Genomic DNA, 21,757 nt, shown 5'->3' with positions numbered 1-21,757 from the left:
TGAGGAGGTACTTCTGGTAAATTCCCCGTGCAGTGGTTTCAGTTCGTCATGCTTTTGGTCTCGGTGCTTTAATTGAGTTGGACTATTCACTGTACTGGTCATCACTCTAGAGATGGGATGAGAGAGCGAGATAAGTACTTGTTGATGAGACCAAGCATTCTAATCACATCAATATTTTTTTAGCAAACTTTGTTAAGACTTTTAGATTCTTGTATATGTCGATTGATTCTTATTCCAATCAAATTCTGAGGTTAGCTTCGATTCATAATCATTGATAGCAAGCTAATTTCACTAAATAATTTGATTCATCTCTTTAACCTAATTTAAATTAATAAAAATAATGTTTGCTTGATCTTTGAAAATTAAACTCAATGTGATAGTTGTAGGAAAAAGGGAATGAAGAATTGAAACTTTTTTGGTTAAAATATCAAGATTCAATATATGCAGACTATGATTGGCCAATTTTGATATAGGTACATTAGGTAATGTTTGTCATTAATATTTATGTCGGATCGATAATCCCCTTATTGTTCAACTCAGACCAACTTTTGGCAAGATTTATATAAGAAACCTAACAATAAAATTTGAATGAAATATTAATAATCTTGAAAGTGTCAAAAGACATAAACCAAAACCCAATTAAAATGTTCTCCCAAGTTCAAGGATTAGTATTATAATGTTCTCCTCCAAGTATTTATGGACCAAAAAGATGAATTGAAGTGTACCATAATAAGATATTGGACATAAAACCCAAGAAAACATTACAGAAAGACAGCGATGCATGACGTACCATAGATGTTGCACTTCTCTTGTATCCATTATCCATTACAAGGCATAGACTGCCACCAATATATATATATATATATATATATATATATTAAAATGTCGATCTGACAGTTCTAAGAAAGCTCCCACACAGATGTATGCATATTTAACGCTTACATGATAGCGGCAGCAACTCGATCTTCTCTTCTCCATGTTAATTTTCTATCCAGATTTATACGACCTTTATTCTTGTCCAGGAGAACCTACGCCCTACTCTATCCAATGAGTTTGCACACCAGAGATATCAGCGAGGCTGTCACCGAGCACCACCGCTGGTGCAGACGATGACGCCATGATCGCATCCTTGAACCTCACCGTGTTCATGGAACCCTGAGGGTTGTTCGAGAGAGGCCGGGCGTTAGGGCACTCATTCGGTGCCGCAAAACACTGGATGATCGAGTCCTGGGTCTCCAGGGATTGATCGCAGTTGACTGCGAAACTTGTGGTTGCATGTTTAATGGCTTCTGTGTAATGCAAAGGAAGCGTGAGTTCTTCGTTGAACACCAGGAGATTGTTGCCGTTGTTGTTGTTGTGTTGCAGGTGGTTGTGATGGCGAGGATCCAAAGACCACGTCGAGCTGGAAGTTACACCATCGGCGACGAAGCCGGGCAGGTCAGGGCTGTCGTAGCCTACCGGTAGGTTGATTCCATTCAAGAAGTAATACTGCTCTGGGCCACAGAAGAGCTGATTTCGATACGTGCTCAATGGAAGCAGTTCATCAGCACAAGGCATGGGGTTGAGGTTATCCATGGCCTGAGAGACGAGTTTCTTCTTTATGGTGGAGTTCCAGAAGTTCTTGACCTCGTTGTCTGTTCTTCCTGGGAGTTGCTTGGCTATCTGTGACCATCTGCAGAAGAGACGATATGATCCTATGATGATGACACTGTGAACCACACACTTGGAATGGGAAATCAGATACTGTTGCCTAGTTTTCTGAAGGAAGGAGAAGACCGTAAACCCTATTACCTGTTGCCAAGCATTCTGTGGAGCTCAATTATTAGAGATTCTTCTTGGGGAGTGAAGCTCCCTCTTTTCAAGTCAGGTCTGAGATAATTGATCCATCTAAGCCTGCAGCTTTTGCCACATCTTTGCAGCCCTGCGCCATTGCCAATTCATTCACACCTTGCAAAGTCCCACACACCAAACACGCACACACGCGCGCGCACACACAGTAGAAAAGGAAGAAGGTGGAAGAAAGTAACATGTCAAGTTCTAAATCAGATGTTGTCATGTAGAAAAGAACCTGCTAATCTCGGGACTGAGCTCCAGCAACCATGGCCGTAGGTGGAAATGTACTTTATGAGCTTCTCATCTTCCTCAGGTGACCAGAGGCCCCTCCTGACCTTTTGCTTGTTGCAGCATGAGTGATGGCCCATCTATTAGTTGCCAACTTCTTCCCCCACCCTTCTCCTACCTTTCAACTTGAGTGCCTCTCCTCCTGTGATCCTGCCACACATGCCAAAAAACGACACTGTGTCAAGTGCCAAACATCACCCAACTAGAGGGAAAAGGATGTTGAAGACTAATAGAGAGAGAGAGAGAGAGAGAGAGAGAGAGAGAGAGTCATGGGTCTAGCCTTATCACTGAAACCCCCATGCAGGTCTGCAGTAGTGCCAGGAGATGGATACCCTGGTGAGGAATTTAATGTGGAGTGGTTGTACTAGGATGACTCAATATGGAGACCTAGATGAGGCAGCAACTGCTTGCCAGTTTGACTGTGGGAGGACATTGTTTATTGAAGAGACTCCTTTAAGAGGGAGGAATGAACAATGTGGTAGCTTCCCTCTGTCAAAAGGATTCAATGCTTGTAGTAGCAAAACAACAATGTTAATTTTTTGGGGAAGTTCTACAGACTAGGCTAGAGTCCTCATAGCATGCTATTTCAGAGCTCTGGTGCTCATATCTTTTTATTCTAACCTTTCCTTTGTATGAACTTAGTTTCAGTTCTTTCTTACATTCTTTCTAGGGTACATAACTCAGTGAAAATGAGATCTGGAGTTCCTAAGAGGATAGAAAGGTGCCACCAGTGCAACCAGTGGCATTACCTACATATGCATCCATCTTATATCTTGCATTGTTATAGTTAGGTAGGTGGTGACCTACTCTGGACTGGAGTACAATGTGGCATAAACTACACAGCTCTAGTCGTGAGTTAGATCTCTCCTTTTCTATTAACATGAAAAAAGATCAAGCAACTAAAATAAGTAGAAAGAGAATCTCCATTAGTTCCTACAAGTATTAGAGTTATAGACTATTGACTCAGATGCTGAAAGACAAAAATGATAAGAATCAACCACACAAGATTGTAGTAACAGGCAATGCTATCTTCACAGAGAAAAGGAGTTCCAAGAACAGGTAAAAATAGTTTGCTTGCTTGCTGACAACTTATATATCTGACACTGTACTTTTTATATATGCTGGTAAAAGAAGTCAATGGGATTGTCTTGCAACACTTGCTCTGATAATTTTGTTGCATTGCATCAGCAGAGCTAAAGAGTGCTGCAATTGATGGGTTCTCTTGCGAGAATCAATCTCTTTTTATGAGTTGACTTTTGCCCCATGCCAAGTATAGGATCAGGAACCTCTCCAACTCTGCAGCCCTCGGCTTGCCAGCGTCAGCACACCAACAGTCTCCTATAATACATGGGCCATGCAGTAGGAAACGAGAGAAGGAAACAAGACAAGCACGTTACAGTGAGATCCCCTTAGAGAGAGAGAGAGAGAGAGAGAGAGAGAGAGAGAGAGGAGGTTTTAAGTGTCTTGTGTCCTTGTTGCTGGCTTCAATACTTTGGGGCCACAGCTCGCCTTCTAATGGCAAGCAAGCCAGTACTGTCAGCAGTTCATTGGAGTAGGGATGGGGACACCGCACACTCTCCTCGGTGGCCTGCCTTCCCCACGTTCAACAGATGTGAGGCCTCAACTTCCAATCCTTGTGAACTCTCCTACAGTTACCTGCGTTTAATCTTCTCTTTCCTTATTGTTTTTGATGGAAAACATGCAGCAATAAGCATGAAATCACTGCAAACTTATGGCTATCGACACTTCTACGTTATCGATGTGGCGAATGAATCAATGCTTGCGGAGCGGAACATTAAGTGCTTCTTGGATCAAAATCTTGGCTTTTTTCTATACATCTAGACTTGATACACTTGGGAGCATTTGGCATGTTCCTCTTCAGATATGAACACAGTGTCATTGATCGTGAGTTCTCATCGTTCATCTTGTCGTTGTTCTTTTCCTCATTACTTCATTCTTATTTGGTCAGTATCTGCAGGAATGGATGGGCTGACACTTCTAACTGACATGAAGCCTGCTACATCCGGATCAAAAATGACACTCCGCTGACAAGTCATCATCCAACAGGCGGATGCCTTAATGCTGCATGGTCTCCTTCGTCAGCCGAGTGATGATTGCTTAGAGAGTATGCTTTGCTCATGACACGGTCTTACCTACTTCCCTGCTTTCTTTATAGCTCTCATCTGCTGTTTTGCCGTTCTCAGCTCACTCATTCGAAGTATTAATACCGCATTAATGAAGCGAGGCAACGTTTCTTTCTATCAGAAAAAGAATGTCTTGATGCTATATGAATACATTACAGATAGCATGGTAGAAGCTGTTTCTCTTTCCTCCAGAAAACTTTGTTCCAAGAGAAAAAGTTGTCATCAACAGAAACAAAAGAATTAGCAAGAGAAAATATGTAGATCATGATCAAATTAAAGGAAATGTCAGGAAGACATGAAAGCTATAATTTGACTGGGGCTCTTAAACTGAGGAAACACACTCTCAATGTTCGGACAAAAGTCACGGTGGAAGAGAAAAGTCAATGCCAAAATTTCTTTGATAGTTCTCATTAACTTCACACTTATTTCTTCTGCCATCTTTTACAAATCAGGAAAGCATCAGTAGCAGTTCATCGGGCTTTCTACTGTTCCATCATACAAGACAAAGATGTGCATCTATTACGGAAAGAACACATCTTGGAACACTGTCAAGAAAATGCCACATGAGTCATCTGGTTTTAGTTATCTGATGCAAGCTCCTTTCAGGTAATTATGTTCAAAGAAGATGTTCATGTGTGAGGAGAGATTGAAAAAGATGACGAAGAAAATAGTCTCATATTGATAAACATCAAGAAAGCCGAATGATATACATTCGAGTCTAACCTATAATTTATTAACTTTAAAATTTTGAATTAAATTGACGTCCAACTCAATTTGAAATGGTATCGCCTATCCTTACGAGTAAACAGTTTGCATCACTTCCACTCGATAAAGATGTATTAATCTATCATTAGCAGATTTTTCCAATAAACAGTTTGATTCAAAAGAGCATGCAATTAATAAGCTTGCATGCCAATGATAGAACAATGTTAGCTTTCCATCTCACAAGACTTCCAAGTAGATTCCCTCTAACAATTCTGCGAGGAATTCTTTCCCCTTGCTCTTAGTAGGAAAAGTAAACAGCTGATCCTTTCTTACCCGTCACATGTGGAGCTACAAATGGTCAGATGTGGAGCCTATGATGGATGGCTTGCTTGTAGTGAAAGAAATATAAGGGAAGCAGCCAATTTGTGGGTTCAAGATTGTACATTGTTCACCGGTGACTTGCATGCATGTTACTCTGTTAAGTTGCCAAAGAATCAATGCATGGCATTGATGGTCCTTTGTTTCTTTCCAGAATCTGGAGGAATCCATGACAAGAACTGATCGACTTCCAAGTCGCTGCTCTATGCACAAGGTGACAACTATGTTTCCCATTTGTTGTGGTAGTCCTCAAATGGAGGAAAAGAACCGGTCGATCGAGCTTGAGCGGAGAGTTGAAGCAAAGGACCAGATTCTTGAGCCGTATCTGAAACTGAAAGCCGTGAGTGCTGAATAATGTGCAAGCCTTACCTACCCTACTTAACTGCAGGAAGATAAGGTCCATGGTTCATGTAGTATGTTATCTGTGGACGCTTGCGGTGCCAAAGAAAGAAGATGGTTGCTTATTTAGGGTACTTTTTTCCTTCTCTTCATGGCAATGCCCTTGAGAGAAAACCCCATCCTCAAACAATAGAAAATTTGGTTCTCTCTCTCTCTCTCTCTCTCTCTCCCGTGTGAGTTTAGCATTGCAAATTTGGTCTGCTTGTTTAGGATACCTACTACACTGAACTCCTTTTCCTTTTCTTCATGGCAATGATCGTGAGAGAAGTCCCAATCCACAAACAAAAGATAATGTCGTTGCCAATTTCTGTCTCTCTCTTTCTCTATGTGTGTTTAGCATTGCAAATTTGATATGTACATTTCTACAGTATTATTTATAGCTTTCGGGGTGTGGAGATCTTATTGCCATTATGTGCACAGCAACTGAACGCAGGCAAAGGACAAATTCCACCAACAATATCTTCTCCTACGTAGCCATGCAACGTAACTCAAGCATATAATTTATGTCAATCTACTCCAACCTCTTGAAGGTGACAGAGAAACTACCAAGTTTCTACAATAAGCATTAATGTGTTTTACCGATCGTATAATAGGTTTCAGGAGTCACAATTGATGATCTCCAAGATGAGATCAACTCAAAGCCCAATCTTGCATCATCTTAACTGCAGATCCCGTGTATATTGACTTCACCTCTTCAATTGTCCTTTCTGCTTGCTTCATCTCCCATGCAGCTCTTTCTCTCTGCATGCCTAACCTGACGTGAGCAGATGTACTGCGTCCTTCTTCGGCCATCAACCCATCCCAAACATGTAACAGTGCAAGAAAATTTTGTCCCCTGGAATACATCAAAGGCAGTAATAATATATCGCTATGCACCCACTTTGAATAAAAAAAAGTTTCCAAAAATATTTATTCCACACGATATATGACAGCATAATCAGTCAGAAAAAAAACAAATCCTGATCAACAATTGAGTTATATGGATATTAATCAACGTAAAACGTTGAAGGAATATTTCACTCATATGGTAGAATATTCATTCGGGTTAAGCCCATCGTGTTATAATAATTGAGATCAATTATTATTTACTTGAAACTTTTGTCTTTCGTTCTAGGAGATCATTAGAGGAGTCATATCAGAAATTTCATCTAATCTTGATCTTTATATAGATCGACCATCGAGCAAACAAGGTCTATACTAAGTCGAGCTGATATGATCATCACCAACATCCACCGTATCACCACCTCTCTCCCATATTTGCCTTCTTTTCATGCTACTTGCCTTCGTCCAAACAAAATCCATACAAATCACTCGAGTTCTTTGGGGAAACTGAACTCGGTCTCTTGATAATAATGTAGGTTGCACAAACTCTTAGGATGAGCTTGATCTAGTCAAGTACTAGAGAAGGCTCATCACTATGTCTGTTGTCTTCTTGTAACATGTGAAAGAAAGCTCACCAGTTATAACAGGATGCCAAGCATTTTCCTGTAACAAAGCTCCCTATAAATTATGCAGCAGACCGTATTGCTGAGCTTTGTACTTCTGCTGCTCAGTTTGCAAGTATATACTCGAGTAGGTTTCATACTGATCAAAATCTTCCAGATTTATATATGTATATGTACGTTATGGAATTCAGCCTTGCCAATATCTTCCTCAATTTCTATGAAGAATAAAACTGATTCCAGCTTCTCACAGATCCTAATGCACAACAGGATCACGCTCGATCGATGCAGTTTGCCTCTTCTCCAAAGAAATTGGTGCATGAATCGCTGCATAGGGCAGGGAGGAAGAATGTTGTATTTGTCCCACATCGCCATTTTAATTAGAGGTATAAACCTTATCTTAAGCTTTGGAAGCGCCTCGATCGCTGAGCCAGGTAGCGTTGGCTTGTAACCCAAGCGGGGGCACGTGAGGTTTGGAATGGTCAAAGGAACCACAGATGGGTTGGTTGCGATCGTCTTGAAGCCTGGCCTGCCCGTTCCAAGTCAGGTAGCTTGAGCCATGCAGCCTGGGCGAAGGCCCGATCCCCATGGTTCTTAGAGCAGCGGGCACCGCGTCAGGCTGGCTTCACAGAGCAGCGATGACCACTCGCTCTTGACGGTGGGAGGATAACAAGTCGGCGCACATCGCATCCCACCACGCCCACCTCGCTCCTTAGACCAAACCACCACCTTTTTTCTTTTCTTTTTTTTCGATATTAGTCCCAAAAATTAAAAATATTTTAAAATTTAGAAATATATAGATTACATAAATTATTGTTAAACTTTTAATATAAGAATTTTAAAGATATATTATTTTTGATCAATTAGGACTCCAACACAGAATGTAATCAATGCTAACCGGACTTAGCTATATTAACTACAGTAGAGAGCAAAAAACTTGTTTAGTATGTGCTACCAGTTGAGCTTCTTTGAAGTAAATTCTCTAAGCAAATTAATAATTATAAAAATTATATCATTCTCATAAGTATATTTTTATTTTGAAATTTGCTAAATGAGTATTTATGGGTTTATATACACATAGACAGAGATTTTATCAAAAAAATTTCAAATATAGTTAATACTACCGAACACTTATTGGCCTTGAACCAGATAAGAGATACGGGATACGTATATTATTTATTTTTTTGAGAAAAAAAATCATCATCTAAGTTAAATCAAATTTATTAGTTCAAGTTGATGATCGACCTAATCATATTGATACCAGAAAGAAAGAGAATCCTAGTGACAATATCATAAAAAAATAAACATAACAAGTCTTGTGAGAATATGTTGATAAAGAAACCTCTTTCTCAACTTTTGTTGTAACAATGGATGTTAGGTAAGAGACCTCTACCTTCCTCTTTGTAGGAGTATTTCAATCGATTTCAAAATCAATACTACTAATAAGAGGTTTTGAGTGATTATAGTATTCCTTTTCCTGTCTTAAATTTAGTTCAAGTTATTGTTCTTGCTAAAACCTTCTTGGGCCTAACTTGATTAGTCAAAATCTTGATCGGGATGATAAAAATCATCATGCATCTTCTCTTTAATTAACGCAATAGACAGTGTCACATAATTTACTCAGTTTTATCGACTACATAAAGTTTCTCAACTCGGGTCAATTCAAAGTTTCATACTGATCAAAATCTTCCAGATTTATATATGTATATGTACGTTATGGAATTAAGCCTTGCCAATATCTTCCTCAATTTCTACGAAAAGTAAAACTGATTCAAGCTTCTCACAGATTCTAAATGCACAACAGGATCACGCATCGATCGATGCAGTTTGCCTCTTCTCCAAAGCAATTGGTGCATGAATCGCTGCATAGGGCAGGGAGGAAGCATGTTGTAATTGTCCCACATCGCCATTCTATTTACAGGTATACACCTTATCTTAAGCTTTGGAAGCGCCTCGAGCGCCGAGCCAGGTAGCGTTGGCTTGTAACCCAAGCGGGGGGCACGTGAGGTTTGGAATGGTCAAAGGAACCACAGATGGGTTGGTTGCGATCGTGTAGAAGCCTGGCCTGCCCGTTCCAAGTCAGGTAGCTGAACCATGCGGCTTGGGCGAAGGCTCGATCCCCATGGTTCTGAGAGCAGAGGACACCGCGTCAGGCTGGCTTCACAGAGCAACGATAACCACTCGCTCTTGACGGTGGGAGGATAACAGGTCGACGCACATCGCATCCACCACGCCCACCTCGCTCCTAAGACCGAACCAACACCTTTTTTTTCGATATTAGTCCAAAAAATAAAAGTATTTTAAAATTTAGAAATATATATATATATATATATTACATAAATTATTGTTAAACTTTTAATATAAGATTTTTAAAGATATAATATTTTTGATCAATTAGGACTCCAACACAGAATGTAATCAATGCTGACCGGACTTGACTATATTAGCTACAGTAGAGAGCAAAAAACTTGTTTAGTATGTGCTACCAGTTGAGCATCTTTGAAGTAAATTCTCTAAGCAAATTGATAATTATAAAAATTATACCATTCTCATAAGTATATTTTTATTTTGAAATTTGCTAAATGAATATTTATGGGTTATAAATACATTATCAAAGAAACCCCAGATATAATTAACACTAGCGAGCACTTATCGTCGATACATACATTATTTATTTTGAGAAAAAAAATTCCTCATGCAAGTTAGATCAAATTCATTAGTTCAAGTTGATGATCAAAATAGACCTTATCATATTGATGCTAGAAAGAGAATCCTCGTGACAATATCATAAAAAATTAAACATAACAAGTCTTGAAAAAATATGTTGATAAAGAGATATCTCTCTCAATTTTTGTTGTAACAATCGAATCGATGTTAGATAAGAGGCCTCTACCTTCCTCTTCGTAGGAGTATTTGAATCGATTTCAAAATTAACACTACTAATAATAAGCTTTGAGTGATTATAGTATTCATTTTCCTATCTTGAATTTAGTTCGAGTCATTGTTCTTTTCAAGAACTTATCCCTTATAATTTTCATCTGGAGATTTTTGACGGAAGCTTTGACCCCTCAAAGCATGTTTATGCTACATTCAGGGTGCAAATGGCACCAACAATCACCTCCAACACCCTCGTATGTCGAGCTTTTCCTATTACATTTTGAGAAAATATCCAAAAATAATACTCTCATCTTTTTCTCACCTCGATCACTTCTTTCAGATATCTAGTGAAAGAATTTGAACTCCATTTTATCGGCAATCGATCGCTCCTCGAGTTGGTTGCCGCTTCTTCAAGACGACCTTTTGCTCGAGTTGGCCGCATCATTAAGATGACTGCTCCTCGAGTCATTTCGTGTCCTCGAAGACGGATGGCCATGTCGCCCCGACTTGATCATAACTTCACATCAGTTTCACCATATTTTTGAGTTCATCGAAGCATCAGTCCATGAGCTACAGTTCTAGTCAATCAAGTCCCATACAAGGCTTATCTCTGTATCTGTTGTTTTCTTGAACCATGTGAAAACTCACCAAGTTCGTAGCATTTTCCTGTGACAAGATGTTTGTCATCCCTCCATTTCTGGCTATGGAGATTTCGTTTAGCCTCCCATAAATCATGCACAAAAAATTATTTCTCAAGTATATATGTTGATTCAGAGTTGTTGCCAATGCCTTCCTCGATCTGAAGCAGACACATCTGATGACTTGTGGAAGCTGAACAGAAGAGCAAAACACAGATTGCTAATAGTTGTTAATCAGATGAGAAATTTCCTCCATCTCTACGAAGAATACAACTAAATCCAGCCTCTCCCAAATGCGCAACGCAGTTCGTCTCTTCTCCAAAGCATTTGGTGCATGAATCGCTGCAGACGGAAGCGAGGAAGTATGTCGTCTTTGTCCCACATCTTTACTGCTTCTAATCATCAAAATCCTTATGTTAAGGTTTGGGCGATGCCTTATCGCCGAGCCGGGTAGCGGTGGCTTGTAACCCGAGTGGGGGCAACGAGGTGGCAGGGATGGTTCTTTGGGCCAGATGAGTTGGGTGCAACTGTGTATATAACCGGCGTGCCCGTTTCCAAGTCAAGTAGTTGAGCTACGTGGCCTCGGCGAAAGCCTGAGCCACATGGTTTGCTTAAAGCGGAGGGCACCGCGTCAGGCTGGCTTCACAGAGCAGCGACTACCTCTCGCTCTCGACGGTGGAAGGATAACAGGCCGGCGCATGCAGTTCCCACCATATGCCCACCTGTCCCACTTTGACCAAACCACCACCTTTTTTTACCGTATTATGTATATTTTTAATAGAGGTGCTGAAAATAATATATATATATTCTTGTAATGTTGAAAATGAAATATTTGTCTGCATACGTTTTAATTTGATGTACATCTCGGTCAAATATTAACTTGATATTCATCCAAATAATCAATGTATTTCAAAATTTGATAATATAAAATATGTTAAATAAATTATTTGTCCCCATATATTTTAATTTTATGTACAACCGTACATCTCGATCAAATATTAACTTGATATTCATCCAAGTAATAAAAGTATTTTTAAAATTTGATAATATAAAATATTCGAGTCATTGAATTGAGATTTATCAGTGATATCTTAATTATTTTCGATCAATTAGGACTCTACATGTAGAATCTAGTCGATATCTAGTATATTATATATTAGTTAGCAAAGATGATGAAGAAGTTATGAGCGATGGTGCCCCCCCCCCCCCCCCCCCCCAGCGCCCATAGCGCAAGGGTATTTATAGGGGAGTTTAGTGTCACCTGACGTGCCTGCTCGTCGAGAGAAGGATCGTATCTTCTGATGACGTCTGGCATGGTTGTTGGCGTGGCGTAAGGGATCGAGCCTAAGCGATCGTTAATGAGCCTCGGTTAGTGTTGCGGCCCGTGTAGGCCAGACGTTGTCAGCCCGATGGAGACGTGGGGCGTCAGCTGATGTTATGCAGTCTTATCGTAATTATCATCCTCATCAATGACATGTAACACAAGATCCAAAAGGGTTAAGAGCTTGACTAAGTGGTTCTATCGAGCAAATCTCCTATCACTCATTAAATTTATGAGAAACTTGTTCTCTCCAATTTCCAACTACCAAATCTAGAGATTTTTGATGAGAACTTTATGACCCCTTGGATCATGTCGATGCATTCACGATGCAAATGGCCCCACACGTCATTTCTCACACTCATATATTGTACTTTTTTTAAAAAAAATCTCGGAAATAATACTCTCAATTTCATCTTTCATATGGTCAGTAAAAGAATTCAAAGTCTACTTCGTAAGTAAGAAAGACACAAAGAAATCTACAATAGTACTGTTAACCATTCGATAAGGTAATGATTTGTTTATAGTTAATTATGTTATAAGGTTCAATGACGAAACTTGACAAGTAGTTATTTACACCCACCCATGATGATCTATGCATTCACTAATGGTCTAAGATGATGATCCATGCAATCGTTAGCCATTAAACTTTAACGATAATTTCGATCTACTCCGAATGATAAATCAATATATGACAACCGAAGCTTTTACGTCAAAGAAGAGAAAGACAATAAACAATTGGTGCATGCGGACGAATGTTGTATTAGTCCCACATCGCCATTCTAATTAGATGTATAAACCTTATCTTAAGCTTTGGAAGCGCTGCTATCACCGAGTCAGGTAGCGTTGGCTTGTAACCCAAGCGGGGGCACACGAGGCTTGGGATGGTCTATGGAGCCACAGCTGGGTTGGTAGCGATCGTGTAGAAGCCTGGCCTGTCCGTTCCAAGTCAGGCAGCTGAGCCATGCGGCTTGGGCTAAGGCCTGTGCTTCATGGTTGTTAGAGCAGAGGGCACCGCGTCAGGCTGGCTTCACAGAGCAGCGATAACCACTATCTCTTGACGGTGGAAGGATAACAGGTCGGCGCACATCGCATCGATCACGCCCACCTCCCCTCCTTAGACCAGACCATGACCTTTTTTCTTTTTCGATATTCGTCCAAAAAATTAAAAGTATTTTAAAATTTAAAAATATTATAGAAGATTTTTAAAGATATTATAGTCGATAAATTAAAATTGACTAGTGATATGTTATTTGCTCTAATAAAATTATAAATATATTTGATTTTTAAGTTTTAAATACTTAATGATTTATTATTTCATGTATGATAGTACTAAAAAACAAGTCTAAGTCGAATCATTTTTACCAAGTTGAATTGATGACTAAATTTGACCTTAGCATAGCGTTAAAAGGAAGGCCCTCAAAATAATATTATAAGAAAATCAAATATAGAAAGTCCCATAAGAACATATCGACGAAGAAACATGTCTCTTAATTTTTATTACAATAGTCGACCTCTTTAAAGGAGCATCCAGATTGATTCTAGATATATGCTATCAATGAGTCCTAAGTGATCATGGTTTTTCTTTCCAATTGGAAATCTAACTCTAAGTCAGCTTACTAAGGACTTGTATGGATTCACCCAATAAGAATCACTAGGATGATATAGACCATTGTCCCTTTCACTCATAATTGACATAACTCATAATAACACACAATCTAATTGTTGATAAATCATAAAAAAATTTCTTAATCGAGATCAATTTTGAGCATCATAGAGAACTCCAAGTCATCGTCCCACCAACTAACCCAATATCACAAGCCACTCCTTCACCATCGTAATTGCTTCCTCAATAGGCCAATCGAATCTAGTCTCAACAATATCTACCTCAATACGAGGTGCACTCCACCAACAAGACAAGTCTAACTTTGCATGAATAGTTGATGACATGTAACACAAGATCCAAAAGGGTTAAAAGCTGGACTAAGTGGTTCTGCCGAGCGAAACTCCTATCACTCGTTAAATTCATGAGAAACTTATTCCGTCCGATTTCTATCTATCAAATCTAGAGACATTTTGATGGAAGCTCTATGACCCCTTGGATCATGACGATGCATTCATGATGCAATTGGCCCCACACACCATCTATCACACTCTCATATGTTACACTTTTCTTTGAGGAAATGCTCGGGAATGATACTCTCAGTTTCATCCGATCATATCTTTCAGATAGTTAGTAAAAGAATTCAAAGGCTACTTCTTAAGCAAGAAAGATGCAAGAAGTCTACTTCTTAACCATTCGATAAGGTAATGATTTGTTCCTAATTATTGATGAACTTATACGTCGTGGTCGATGAGTCAGCATGATTTGGTCCACGAGTCGATGTCCAGAGATCTCAGTTGGTTGGGCAAAGTGCTAGAGTTGGCTGGATCAGGGGTCGGGACGTTAACGACATCTTCCAAGAACATGTCTCTTGACCGTTTGGAAGAAGTGCTGACACCGATTGGATCAGGGGTTGGGATGTTAACGTCATCTTTGGGAATGCGTCTCTTGGTCAGGACGGTCACACCTCTGAGTGTGGCCGAGTTCTTATACACAGGGTCGAGAGATTCCTGGCTTGAGCCCCTCGTAAATTAAGTCAGTGGCCTTTTTCTCTTTCCCCTAGTCAGAGGCCTTTATACTGTTGCTCGACGATCAGTCGTACGTACGCAGATTTGATGTGACGATCGATTTTCCAAGTGATAAGATGGTACCATTATACGATCACCGCCCGATATGCACGGAACGGTGCCAAGCGGCATCATCCCGAGCTTTCCGGGACGGGACTCGCCTAGGAGGCGCCGCCTTGTATGGGCTTCGGCTCAACGTGGGGAAGCACCCCTCATGCTGACTTGGCAGGAGCATGATGCGACGTGGGTCGTGATGTGATCGGGATCCAAAAATGTCTTATCATTAGTTGATTATGTTATAAGGTTTAATGACGACTTGGCAAGTAGTCATTTGCACCCACCGACGATGATCTATGTATTCACTAATGGTCTAAGATGATAATCCATGCAATCGCTAGTGATTAAACTTTAACAATAATTTCAATCTACTCCAAATGGTAAATCGACGATCGAAGCTCTTACATCGAAGAAAAGAAAAATAATAAACAAGCTTGGATTTTACTCAATCTCTATTATCTCATCATGTCAATGAGGCAAATATATGCGCCCAAGGTTGGATCTCACTCCAACTCGACCAATCCTCGAGTCAATCATATTATCATGATGATCACTCCTCAAATCAATTACGTCTTTCAAAATCTCGAAATGATCATATAACCACTTTCCTCAAAACGATGCCCGTAAACCACGATCATACGCTCAAGATGACTAAGTCGTTAAATTGATCATAGAATTATTGTGAGGTGCTAATGGAAGATTACAACTCACTATTCAGTCTAAAAATGAAATTGTTTACCGCCATGTTAAGCATCAGCCCATAATAATTAAAACTTGTAACACAAGTGTAAAATAGGGAAATCCAAGTCGGGCCAACCAATCTTCATAGATCCCAATGTCAACAGGTCGGGCTTTCCTCCTACACAGTCGCCCACCTATCAACCTCAGAAAAGAAGTCTCCTTCTCTCCCCACATAGCCATTCCTACGTAGTCCCAACCTCTCACCCTCACCAAAAAAAAAAGAAGAATAAAAGTCTTTATTCTTTTCAACAGTCTCACAAAAGATAAGCCTTTGCACCTCTAACTAATTAAACCATTGCCATCTTTCTCTCCCTTTATCACCCATAACGACCTCTGTACGTGTTAAAACGATTGACAAAGGGCTTATATATATATATATATATATATATATATAAAACTCTTTCCTTCTCTCACTCCACATTCTTCTTCATAGATGCGTCAGGCCAACCAACTCAATCGCCCAATCTCGACTGGTCAAATCCACCTTCCTCAACTCACGAAAGAAAAGAAACGTAGTTTATGTCCCTTCTTTAACTTGTTCATTCTGATCGAGATTATTATTAGTTATTTTAATGGTCGAGAATTTTCACCACCGCGCCACACCATCATTTATGTCAAAAATTATACTATAAACGTATATAAGTCCATTTTATCAACACATTATTATATATCCGTCCAAATCAAAAAACGCATTCGACGTGACCAACATATCCTTTTTGTACATGATATATCTATCTATGAAAAAAAAAAAATTCAAGACGAATATCCCTCTTTTGCTTGTGAAACTCAGTCTACAATAAAAAAATCATTCAAGATATTCATCGAGTCGTTCTCGTTACGCATAACTCATGTGTTTCTTTTGTATACGATGTATTTATCCAAGATAAAAAATATTTAAAACACCTGAAACCTTCTAAAACATCTTATTTACATGTGACGCATTCATCAAGAAAAAAAAAAATTTAATATGTTTTAAAATATATTTTTAACATAATATATTCATTCGGAATTAAAATATATATAAAGCATCAAACGTATTTGTAAGAAAACGCAATTATGCAGGAAAAAAAAAGCATTTGTCCATAGTTAAAAAAAAAATCTAAGACGTTTGATGCATTCTAAAATCCTTTCCTTTTTTCTTTTTTGCATACAATATATTCATCCAAAATAAAAATAATTAAATAAAGAATAATTAAATCATTTATGAATGTAATGATGATGACTATAAGGCCTCACCTCAAAGGTGTCGCCAAAACATGACTCCAAAGTTGCGCAATACTACAATTTTGCCTAATACGTAGGTTGGAGTTTGCTGTATCGTTAGTACGCTATTCAGCACAAGCTGTTCCAACACCAACGGGAATAAAGCGTGACCGAATACGTTATCCTCTGCTTCTTCCCTTCCACTCTCCGCTCTTTCCCCTTCTCTCCCCTCTCCGTCAAACCCTACTTTTTTGCAAGCAGATCTCTCGTCTTAATTACACTGACATCCTCGTCTTAATTCCTCGATCGATTAATCTCGATTGCGAAATCCTTGCGTGATCGAATTGCCGGAATCCTTGTTATCATCTTCTTCTTTCGTTACGGTGAGTCGATGATGTCTTCGTGATATTGAGTGTGGGGCTTCGCTGTTCTTGTTGGACCCTCTTTTTCTTTGGACAGGGTTTGAGTCGGGAGCGTTGCGGTCGCTCCTGTTTCTGATCTCCGTCGGATGGAGCCTCGCGTGGGGGACAAGTTCCGCCTTGGTCGCAAGATCGGGAGCGGTTCCTTTGGAGAGATCTATTTAGGTCTGTGGCCTCTTTCGGTTTCGATCTTTTCTCAATTCGGGTGCTACTTCGTGCAGATTTTTCCTTTTTTTGTTGCAGGAATGATAAAAATCTGATCGTGTGGGGTTGTTGTTGTCATCTTTTGATGCAGGAATTAATATCCAAACAAACGAAGAGGTTGCCATAAAGCTCGTAAGTTTTGCCTTTTAACGAGGATTATAGCTTCCGATTTTTTTCCCTGTTCGGTGCCCTGCAGATAGTATATTGTTCGTTTAGTAGATACTCTATGTTGATGGGGTTCGAAAATAATTGCTGAATTCTTTCATTGCCTGCTTATATTTTACTCTTGGTCTTGAGGTGCATGGTTTCTACTGTTCATCAGGCTTTCTACTGTTCCATCATACAAGACAAAGATGTGCATCTATTACGGAAAGAAGAAATCTTGGAATACTGTCAAGAAAATGCCACATGAGTCATCTGGTTTTAGTTATCTGATGCAAGCTCATTTCAGGTAATTATGTTCAAAGAAGATGTTCATGTGTGAGGAGAGATTGAAAAAGATGACGAAGAAAATAGCCTCATATTGATAAACATCAAGAAAGCCGAATGATATATATTCGAGTCTAACCTATAATTTATTAACTTTAAAATTTTGAATTAAATTGATGTCCAACTCAATTTGAAATGGTATCACCTATCCTTACGAGTAAACAGTTTGCATCGCTTCCATTCGATAAAGATGTATTAATCTATCATTAACAGTGATAAGATATATTTTGGTTTCAGGCCACGTCACAATCGAGGTCATGCCACGTTACAGTCAAGTCAGTAAGGGGAGCACCCTCACACACTGAGCCAAAGATCATACTAAGACGCTGCTCGGTATGTCCCGACCCGGTAAGCCCGGGACGGCGGCCGCATAAGTGTACCGTCTCATCTCTCGAGGATCGATCGTCATGCCAAATCCGCGTACGATCAACCCTCGTACAATAGTATAAAAGCTCATGGCAGCATCTGGCCCAAGGGGAAAAAAGGAAAAAAGAGAACTTCACACTGATTGATTGATTGATGGGTCATAGTCGGTAATCACCCAACGGGTCCTTCTGTGCAAGAGAGCAATCATCCCCAAAGTAAGATCATTTCGATCAAGAGAGATTGTCTCCCCCTACGCGCCGACCAGCATCCCGGTGGAGAACCATCAACCAACGTCTCGAGTAAGAGTCACCAACCAGCTTTCCGACCTCGGTAACCAGCTCAGACGATCGAAGACTCCCGACATCGACCCGTGAATCAAGTCATGCTAACTCATCAACCACAGTGCATCAATTCACTAACAAATAGATTTTCCAAGAAACAGTTTGCTTCAAAAGAGCATGCAATTAATAAGCTTGCATGATGTTATATAACTAATATGTAACATATAACATGTTATATATAAGCTAGACATGTTATATATTAGTTATCGAAAGTGATGAAGAAGTTAATAAATACTCACTGGTTTTAGATGCTTATGAGCATATATTAATTTACTAGACAAATCCTTGTGTAAGAAGCAAGATAATTATAAGAATGATGTTATATAAGGTGATCTTCTTAAATATGATTTCATTCAAAATTTACTTAACAAACACATCGGCTTTAGATGCTTATGGACGTACACTAATTTAATCATCAGAGTGATTTTACCAAACAAACCCTATAAAGTTAAAAAAAAAAAAACATGATATAAGGTACAAATATATTTGATTCTTGAATCCAATTGGGTTAAGGGACGCATGATACTGTTCAAATACTTAATGACTTCTTTTTATCATACTCAAAAACAGATTAAGTCAAATCATTTGAATCAAATTGAATTGATGACCAAATTTAATCTTACCATAATGTTAAAAGGAAGTCGACCTCTTTGTATGAGCATCCAGATTGATTCTAGATATATGCTATCAATAGAGTCGTAAGTGATCATGGTTTTTCTTTTCAATTGGGAATCTAGCTCAAGTCAACTTGCTAAGGACTTGTATGGAGTCACCCAATAAGACTCGACTATGATGATATAGACTATTGTCCCTTTCACTCATAATTGACATAAAACATAACAACACAATCTAATTGTTTATAAACCATAAAAAAATTCATAATCGAGATCAATTTTGAGCATCATATAGAACTCCAAGTCGATCGTCCCACCAACTGACCCAATATCACAAGCCACTCTTTTATCATCGTAATTGCTTCCTCAATAGGTCAATCAAGTCTAGCCTCAACCATGTCTACCTCAATATGAGGTGCACTCCACCAATAACACGAGTATAACTTCGCATGAACAATTGATGACATGTAACACAAGATCCAAAAGAGTTAAGAGCTTGACTAAGTGGTTCTATCAAGCGAATCTCCTATCACTCATTAAATTTCTGGGAAACTTGTTCTCTCCAATTTTCATCTACCAAATCTAGAGATTTTTTATGAAAGCTTTATGACCCCTTGGATCACGTCGATGCATTCATGATGCAAATGGCCCCACACGGCATTTCTCACACTCATATATTGTGTGATACTGTTAACCATTCGATAAGGTAATAATTTGTTCATAGTTAATTATGTTATAAGGTTCAATGACGAAACTTGACAAGTAGTCATTTATACCCACCCATGATAAATGATCTATGCATTCACTAATGGTCTAAGATGATGATCCATGCAATCGTTAGCCATTAAACTTTAACGATAATTTCGATCTACTCCGAATGATAAATCAATATATGACAACCGAAGCTTTTACGTCAAAGAAGAGAAAGACAATAAACAATTGGTGCATGAATTGCTGAGGACGAATGTTGTATTAGTCCCACATCGCTATTCTAATTAGATGTATAAACCTTATCTTAAGCTTTGGAAGCGCTTCTAACGCCGAGCCAGGTAGCGTTGGCTTGTAACCCAAGCGGGGGCAAATGAGGTTTGGAATGGTCTATGGAGCCACAGCTGGGTTGGTTGCGATCGTGTAGAAGCCTGGCCTGCCCGTTCCAAGTCAGGTAGCTGAGCCATGCGGCTTGGGCGAAGGCCTGTGTTTCATGGTTCTTAGAGCAGAGGGCACCGCGTCAGGCTGGTTTAACAGAGCAGCGATAACCACTCTCTCTTGACGGTGGGAGGATAAAAGGTCGGCGCACATCGCATCCACCACGCCCACCTCCCCTCCTTAGACCAGACCACGACCTTTTTTTCTTTTTCGATATTCGTCCAAAAAATTAAAAAGTATTTTAAAATTTAAAAGATTTTTAAAGATATTATAGTCAATAAATTAAAATTGACTAGTGATATGTTATTTCCTCTAATAAAATTATAAATATATTTGATTTTTAAGTTTTAAATACTTAATGATTTATTATTTCATGTAACCCAAGCGGGGGCAAATGAGGTTTGGAATGGTCTATGGAGCCACAGCTGGGTTGGTTGCGATCGTGTAGAAGCCTGGCCTGTCCGTTCCAAGTCAGGTAGCTGAGCCATGCGGCTTGGGCGAAGGCCTGTGTTTCATGGTTCTTAGAGCAGAGGGCACCGCGTCAGGCTGGTTTAACAGAGCAGCGATAACCACTCTCTCTTGACGGTGGGAGGATAACAGGTCGGCGCACATCGCATCCACCACGCCCACCTCCCCTCCTTAGACCAGACCACGACCTTTTTTTCTTTTTCGATATTCGTCCAAAAAATTAAAAAGTATTTTAAAATTTAAAAGATTTTTAAAGATATTATAGTCAATAAATTAAAATTGACTAGTGATATGTTATTTCCTCTAATAAAATTATAAATATATTTGATTTTTAAGTTTTAAATACTTAATGATTTATTATTTCATGTATGATAGTACTAAAAAACAAGTCTAAGTCGAATCATTTTTACCAAGTTGAATTGATGACTAAATTTGACCTTAGCATAGCGTTAAAAGGAAGGCCCTCAAAATAATATTATAAGAAAATCAAATATAGAAAGTCCCATAAGAACATATCGACGAAGAAACATGTCTCTTAATTTTTATTACAATAGTCGACCTCTTTAAAGGAGCATCCAGATTGATTCTAGATATATGCTATCAATGAGTCCTAAGTGATCATGGTTTTTCTTTCCAATTGGAAATCTAACTCTAAGTCAGCTTACTAAGGACTTGTATGGATTCACCCAATAAGAATCACTAGGATGATATAGACCATTGTCCCTTTCACTCATAATTGACATAACTCATAATAACACACAATCTAATTGTTGATAAATCATAAAAAAATTTCTTAATCGAGATCAATTTTGAGCATCATAGAGAACTCCAAGTCATCGTCCTTCACCATCGTAATTGCTTCCTCAATAGGCCAATCGAGTCGAGTCTCAACAATGTCTACCTCAATATGAGGTGCACTCCACCAACAAGACAAGTCTAACTTTGCATGAATAGTTGATGACATGTAACACAAGATCTAAAAGGGTTAAGAGCTGGACTAAGTGGTTTTGTCAAGCA

The 21,757-nt window shown here is 39.1% G+C and overlaps 1 protein-coding gene and 1 long non-coding RNA gene across 2 annotated transcripts; one reads left to right on the top strand and one right to left on the bottom strand.

The window, feature by feature from the left end:
- Positions 1-1,035: 1,035 nt before the first annotated feature.
- Positions 1,036-2,201, bottom strand: LOC103990243 (transcription factor MYB26-like). Its single transcript, XM_009409321.3, has 3 exons — positions 2,069-2,201; positions 1,792-1,921; positions 1,036-1,672 (listed from the first exon to the last, which is right to left on the bottom strand). The coding sequence occupies exons 1-3, from the start codon at positions 2,199-2,201 to the stop codon at positions 1,036-1,038; spliced, it is 900 nt and encodes a 299-aa protein (XP_009407596.2).
- A 14,637-nt stretch (positions 2,202-16,838) lies between these two features.
- Positions 16,839-18,762, top strand: LOC135615943 (uncharacterized). The gene is made up of 4 exons (XR_010488203.1): positions 16,839-17,277; positions 17,408-17,448; positions 17,639-17,767; positions 18,043-18,762. It is a non-coding gene; the product is annotated as an uncharacterized LOC135615943 (long non-coding RNA).
- The last annotated feature ends 2,995 nt before the right edge of the window (positions 18,763-21,757 follow it).

Source organism: Musa acuminata, chromosome BXJ2-6, assembly GCF_036884655.1.
Source record: "Musa acuminata AAA Group cultivar baxijiao chromosome BXJ2-6, Cavendish_Baxijiao_AAA, whole genome shotgun sequence".
Classification (NCBI taxonomy): domain Eukaryota; kingdom Viridiplantae; phylum Streptophyta; class Magnoliopsida; order Zingiberales; family Musaceae; genus Musa; species Musa acuminata.
This window is presented reverse-complemented; position numbering and strand designations above follow the sequence as displayed.